The sequence below is a fragment of the Orycteropus afer genome, unplaced genomic scaffold (assembly GCF_000298275.1).
Source record: "Orycteropus afer afer isolate SDZICR_OR568_19922 unplaced genomic scaffold, OryAfe1.0 scaffold00018, whole genome shotgun sequence".
NCBI classification, from domain to species: domain Eukaryota; kingdom Metazoa; phylum Chordata; class Mammalia; order Tubulidentata; family Orycteropodidae; genus Orycteropus; species Orycteropus afer.
In genome coordinates, this window is record NW_006921605.1 from 16,642,257 (window position 1) to 16,649,259 (window position 7,003).

At 47.1% G+C, this 7,003-nt stretch overlaps 1 protein-coding gene across 1 annotated transcript in view; it reads left to right on the top strand.

The window, feature by feature from the left end:
* Positions 1-7,003, top strand: part of PRKCA (protein kinase C alpha) — a 521,371-nt gene that overhangs the window by 470,665 nt on the left and 43,703 nt on the right. Inside the window, exons 11-12 of the mRNA XM_007959900.1 lie at positions 439-501; positions 1,357-1,495. Coding sequence (XP_007958091.1) covers positions 439-501; positions 1,357-1,495 — 202 coding nt within the window. The remainder of the gene's footprint in view (positions 1-438; positions 502-1,356; positions 1,496-7,003) is intronic.

A 7,003-nucleotide genomic window follows, 5' to 3' on the forward strand; every position in this document is an offset into this window, starting at 1 on the left:
GCGTTGTCTCCCAGGCAGGAATTGTATTTTCAAACTCCAATAGGTTCTGTCCATGAACAGGCAGAATGGTCTTCTGTAACCTAGCCATTGAATCGTGTGGTGGGTATCCACTCTTTGTGTTGTATTAGAAATGTCTTTGTGAACAGGAGACGACCTGTCCACCTGCCTCAGACAAGAAGCACTTGTTTCTGGGCCTGCCTTACCAGTTTCATGAGCTGTGTCTTTTCCTTGGGAAAGCTGGAGTGATGAAATGGAGGCGGGCAAGATGAAGGATTGGAAGAACCTGTGAAGGACAGTGCTAATCTCAGACAGGCACAGGGTTCTACATCCTTTCCTCTCTTGTGTGCCTCGGCTGGAGGGCAAACGTAGCCAGGAGTCCAGAGACACCAGACAGAAACCCAAGAACCTGATAAGCTTTTGTTGTTCTTTTTTGTGCAGATTCTATGCAGCAGAGATTTCCATTGGCTTGTTCTTTCTTCATAAAAGAGGAATCATCTACAGGTGTGTATCAAAGCTCTTATACCAGCAACGCAGCCAAGAGTTTGGCTGGACTTCTCTGACGTGTAATTCTGTGACGATGACTTAAGACATGGAGTCCGTGACCCCTGAGGTAGCAGAGACCTGCTGGGACCGCCTTTGTGTACCACCTCCAGGCAAAGCAGAACCACCTTCAGATTTCCAGACCTCAAAGATTTTCTCTCTCATTTCTGCTTTCCTCCAGCAAACATGTTATCCTCTCCACTGACAGCTCCTTCCTCGACCTTTATTTGGAACTAAGGTCAGGGAGCAGTGGAAACTGAATTTCTGCTACAGATGCTTGATAGCAGAAGTTAGGGAGCTGAGGAGAGGCGAGGAGAGAACCGTTGAATTAAATTCTTAGTGCGAGTCTGGTGCTAGAGAAAGGAGGGTCTCCCAGAATTAACTGAAGAGTGATTCCAAGGATATGGGGCACTAGGCAGAATGGAAGGGACTCGTACAGGATACGGTGAGGTTACCCTAAAACCCAGAGTTTTGGAAACCTAGTTGTGTGTCAGAACCCCCATGCAGCATATGAACAGATGAAATGACGAGCATGTCCCCAACCTGCAAAATTGGAATTTCTAGTGATGCTCATGCACAGTGAAGTTCAGCCATTGATTCACTCAGTCATTCAGTTTGCATTTAGTATGTCTCTTGTCCCAGACACTGTATTAGACTCTGGAGATACAAAAAGGCAATAAGTCTTGGTCCCTGCCCTGAAGAAGCTTAGCAATAATGTACCACTGACATGACAGCTGGTCACATAACCTCTCATCAGCTCCAAGCAGACCATGTGATGTCATGGCAGGGCACTGATGCTGGCCTGCTTCCTTGCAGGGATCTGAAGTTAGATAATGTCATGCTGGATTCAGAAGGACATATCAAGATTGCTGACTTCGGGATGTGCAAGGAACACATGATGGATGGCGTCACCACCAGGACCTTCTGTGGGACTCCAGATTACATTGCCCCAGAGGTAAGGGGGCTCCAGTCCTCCAAGTTTTCTAGACCATCATTTCAAACTGCGAGGACAACCCATTCGTGGGGTATAGAGTCACTAGTGAATCACTAACTCAGTGTGTGGGTCATGGCCAGCATTTTAATTTTTTTAATATAGAAAACAATATATATGCACACTCATTGCACCAGGTAAGAATAAGAATTGTTTTAAGGAACTTTTGTTCTTATTATACATCTACATGAGCTGGTTGCATTGTAAATGTATTTCTCACATTGTTGTGGTCAAAACCATTTAAGGAACACTGTCAGGGTGGGAGCAGGGGGGATGAGAAGAGGGTGGGAGTTGCTTGTGAAATGTTCCACCAGGGAACGCTGGTCTAGAAGGTGGTTCCAATGCTGGTATTTTAGCAAAATCAGAGTGGTTAGTGCTCTGAACATTAGAACTGGTCATGGTGTCTAATCCAGGAAGTACACTGTGATGTCATCAGAAGCAAAATGTTTCCAAAATTCATATCTTTAAAACTGACCCTGCAGCTCTGTCTTTGTTATATCACATAATGAATCCTTTTCTTCTTCTTTTTGAAGCTTCTTACAAACCGTGAGAGAAGGGCCTGTAACCCTGGGTTATAGTGTAACCAACTTTGTGTCAGCACACAGCCCTGTGCATGCAATGGTCTTTTCCTAACTGAGCTCCAGCATGGTGGAATTCAAAGTTGGGCCAGCCGTCTGCCCTTCATGGGGCCCTCTTATTAGCTGTTAGTGGCTTATGTGGAATTTGTTCCAGGGACTGTCCCATGCACTTACCTGTGAGGCACTAGCTTACAAGTCAGACCAGCATGAGCATCTGTTGGGTACAGGCTGTGGTGACTCAGGCAAGTTACTTAGCCTCTCTGACCCCTGTTTCCATAGTGGCAAGTTAGGGATAATAATATCCTCCTTGTAGAATTGCTGTGAGGACAAAAGTGCCTAATACAACATTTTATATCTAGTGAGTCGGAATTGGCTCGACAGCAGTGGGTTTGTTTTTTTGATTTTAGACCCTCCGTGGTCCCTGGGTGGTGGAAAGGTTAGCATGTTCAGCTGCTGACTCGAAGGTTGCAGTTCAAGTTCATCTAGACATGCCTGGAAAGAGAGACCCAGTTTTTGGTTTAATGGTCTAAACAAGCAAACAAAGAAAAAAAACCCACTGCCATTGAGTTGATACCAACTCATAATGAACCTATAGGACAGAGTAGAACCATCCCATAGGGCTTCTAAGGCTGTCATTCTTTATGGAAGCAGACTGCCTCATCTTTCTGCCACGGAGCAGCTAGTGGATTTGAACTGCTGACCTTTTTTATGGCTAGCAGCTGGATGCTTTAACCACTAGGCCACCAGAGCTCCTCCTAGTGATCTCCTTCCAGAAAATCAGCCATTGGAAACCCTACGGGCACAGTTCTGTTCTGACATTTACGGAGTTGCCATGAGTCAGAGCTGACTTGATGGCAACTGGCTCTGGTTTTGGGGTTTTTTTTTGGTTTGGTTTTCCTTCAGTAAACCCTCAATAGTAGGCATTATTCTGAACCAGAAACTAACTTCTGTTCCTCAGCAAAGGTTTGTTGTATTCCTAGACAACACGGAAACATGGACTTCACGTAGGCACTTAAGGTCTGCACCAGGTGGTCAAAGGTGACATTTTACCTTGAAACAAAACATGTAGGGGCTCCCCTCCAAAAGAAGTGCACACATTAGTGCCTGCAGGCTTATAGCGTAAGCTTCAACTAGTCATAATTTTCAAACACAAAGAACAGGGAGGAGGCACAGCCAAAAATACCTCCTCCTGATGCAGTGTTTATTCTGCAGCCATTTACTGGCTGACAGGCATTAAGCAGGCCATGATTATGAGCGGTGCTGGCTCCCTTTAACACCCACCAGATGCTGTGAGAGCGTGGTGACAGGAACGGCAGCATTTTTAGGAATAAAAATGGCTTTCAAGTTCATCTGCATAAAGATCAGGTCTCTGCTGGTGACACAAATGGCTGCCTGTGTTCAATAGCATTTCAGCCACCCAGTGTCACCAGGGACAGCAGTAGCCACAGAGACAAAATGTTCCAGATAGTTCAGGTTTTTTCCTCTGAGTATCTTGACCTCCCCTAACCCCCACTGTTACTCATTGTATTAGTCTGCTATCGCTGCTGTAAGAAACAACCACAAATAACTTAGTAGTGTGAAACAATGCAATGTATTGTCTTAGAGTTAGTGGAGGTCAGAAGTCCAAAATCAGCCTTAGTGGGTTAATGTCAAAGAGCTCTTGTGGTGCAGTGCTAACCAGAAGGTTGGTGGTTCAAACCCACCAGCCATTCTGCAGGAGGAGGACAGGGCAGTCTAACTTCTGCAAAGATTTAGCACCTCAGAAACCCAATGGGTATTGCTGTGAGTTGGAATCAACTCGATGGCAGTGGGTTTGGGTTTGGTTTGGGGTTGATGTCAAATTGTTGGCAGGGCTGGCTTCTTTCAGAGGCTTGGGGAAGAATCTGCTTCATTGTCTTTTCCAGCTGCTAGAGGCTGCCTGCCCTCCTTGGCTCACGGCCCCATCCTCCTTCAGTGACAGCATAGCATCTTCTAGCCTCTCGCTGCTTTTTCTGACTCTAACCATCTGGTTTCCCTTTTATGGGGACCCTTGTGATTCCATCAGGGTCACCCAGATGATCAGTGGTAATCTCCCCATCTCGAGATCCTTCCTTTAATCACATCTGTGAAGTCCCTTTTCCCAGCTAAGGTAACATATTGATAGGTTTCAGGGATCAGGAGGTAGACATCGTCTTTCTTGGTGGGGAGCATTGCTCAGCCTACTGAATCATTTGCTGGCATCTTTTCTCACTGTGTTTGATAACCTTCCATCTCCTACACTAAGTGTACCTGCTAAACATGCTTTGAGCAAATGTGGGTAATTTTGAACCTCTTAATACACAAGAGTCCCGGTGGGCACAGTGATTAAATGTTTGGCTGCCAACTGAAAGGTCACAGGTTTGAACCCGCCAGCCACTCTGTGGGAGAAAGATGCGGCAGTCTGCTTCTGTAAAGATCACAGCCTGGAAACCCTGTGGAGTAGTTCTGCTCGGTCTTATAGGTCCACTCACTGTGAGTCAGAATGGACTTGTCAGCAGTGGGTTGTAATACACAGAGGCTAACATGCTCTGGTACACGCTCTGTCCTCAGTGGCACTGAGCCTTCATCCCTCTCCTGAGACCCACAGTACAAGTAATAATAAAGAAGAGCCACCATTTGGGGCGTGTCTGCCGCATGCCAGGCACCATAGGTACTTCCTCTCAGCCGCTGCTGTTGCTGCTGTTAGCTACTCTGGCCCATGGCAGCCTTACAAGTAATAGCAGCACGGCACCCGGTCCTGCACTGTCTTCATGATCACTGCTTGAGTCGATTGGCATAGCCACTGTGTCCATCCGCCTCACGGAGGGTCTCCCTCACCTTCACAAACACGAAGTCCTTCTCCAGCAATCGGTCCCTCCTGGTGATGCACCCAAAGGAGGTGAGTCAGAGCCTCAGACGGTATTGGGGGATCCATATGGCTTAACTGGCTACTTGTTGGAAGTCGATCGTCAGGCTTCGTTCCTAGTCTGTCTTAGTCTAGAGGCTCTACTGAACCCTGTCCACCATGGGTGACCCTGCTGGCGTTTGAAGTACCAGCAGCATAGCCTCCAGCCTCATAGCAACATGCAGGCTGCCATAGTATGACAAACTGATGGACAGGTGGTGGTTCATCCTTATAACAGACCCATAAGGGACATCACACCAGGTCCATGTTTTCAGTGAGGTAACTGAGGTAAGAAGTAACATGTCCAAGCTTCTTGGTTAAGAAATGCCAAAATCAGGCTCTCTTTAGACCTTTGCACTGCCCACTGACTGAGCTAAAACTGCTTCTCAGAAATAATGATTCCCACATTCGGGAAACACTCAGCCTGCTCACTGTGTCGGCATAGTGCCACTGCGGGTATAAAACCAGATCAGCCTGGGTCCCTGCCCTCAGACTGCATGTATTTGGAGAGAGGTGACACCCACTCAACGTAGCAGGAACCAAAGATGCAAAACCAAAGTTGGAAAGCTAAGCTGGACTGTGTTGGGAAATCAAGCCATAACTTTAGATTGTTTCATGTTTTCTGAGCGCTTTTCCCCGTAAGCATCCAGGAATTTGGCATATTGCGCTACAGGAATAATTGTGGTGTAGAGAGGCCGTCTAGGCTCAAGGTTTCCGAATTTGCTCGGAGGTTAAAATAGCCCTGTCCTCTCTGTAGATCTTCCTGTCAGGCAGAGGAAAAGAATGATCTTAGATGGCATTTTCCCTAATAGGCAAAGCAAAGGCGTAAATATTTATAGCTATTTATTCAAAAACCTTGAAATTGATTAATACTGTAATAGCTCCTTACCCAGGGAAGATGAGCTGAGGTGGAAAATGCCACAAAACAAATGCAGTTTTGGAGCCAAGATGGACACCCATGAAGGGGCCGAATTGAAAAGTGATTCCTGAAGCTGACATGAAGAGGGCTCTTTGCTTTGACATTTAAAAAATATATATATATTCAGTGTCACATGAAAGTCCTTGATCAAAGCATGAAAGGCCATCAAAAGCTTTGTTATGGATTGACTTGCATCCCCAAGATACTTGTGTGGTAAATTTTGACCCTGTTCACTGGGGTGTAATCTCATCTGGGATTGACGTTTTCTTCACCACGTTAACAAGGCCACCACTCATCTTGGAGACAGAAAGGAGCCTCTTAGGCACAAGAGCAAACAAGCACAAAGAGGAAAGGTTGATGCCACTTGGATGTCACCAAGGAACTGAGCAGGAGAAGCAGAGGGACAAGGACCTTCCTTCCCGCAGAATGGACAGAGAGCCTTCTGCTGGAGGCGGTGCCCTGAAGCCTGACCTCCGCTCTCCTGAGCTGTGAGGGAGCACATTTCTGTCATCTAAAGCCACCCACGGAAGGTGCGTCTGCTACAACAGCTCTAGAAAACCAGAGAAGCTCCGTCTTGATGCTCCGTCTTGATGCGATCCCCTCTCAAAGTTGCTTATTTGGGGTATGTGAGTTCCAGTCACGAGTCAGGTAATTCCTGGCGGGTGACCAAGAAGCCGACTCCTTCCTGAGAGGAAGGGAAAGCCGTGGCGGGACAAGTGTTTGCTCTGCCTGGTGGTCTTGCCTGTGTGCCTCCTGCAGGAGTGAAAGCACAGCCCTCCCTCCCACCTTGCCAACCTCCAGCCGGGAGCATGGCAGACACTCGCTAAGGGTACCACCCACAGTGTGTTCACTGTCTTCTCACTATCCAACCCTCTGATTGGTCATATTTTATAGATGAGCAGAGGCCCAGTGACTTGCCCAAGGTCACACAGCTGGTAGCAGGCACAAAGGTGGGGTTTGGACCTACCTGGGACATTGTGACTCCAAGCCCATAGATTGTTGTACATCCATTACATCCATTTTCAAATGTTTTTTACCCCTGGGTGGTGCAGTCAGCCAGCCAGTGCTGGGCC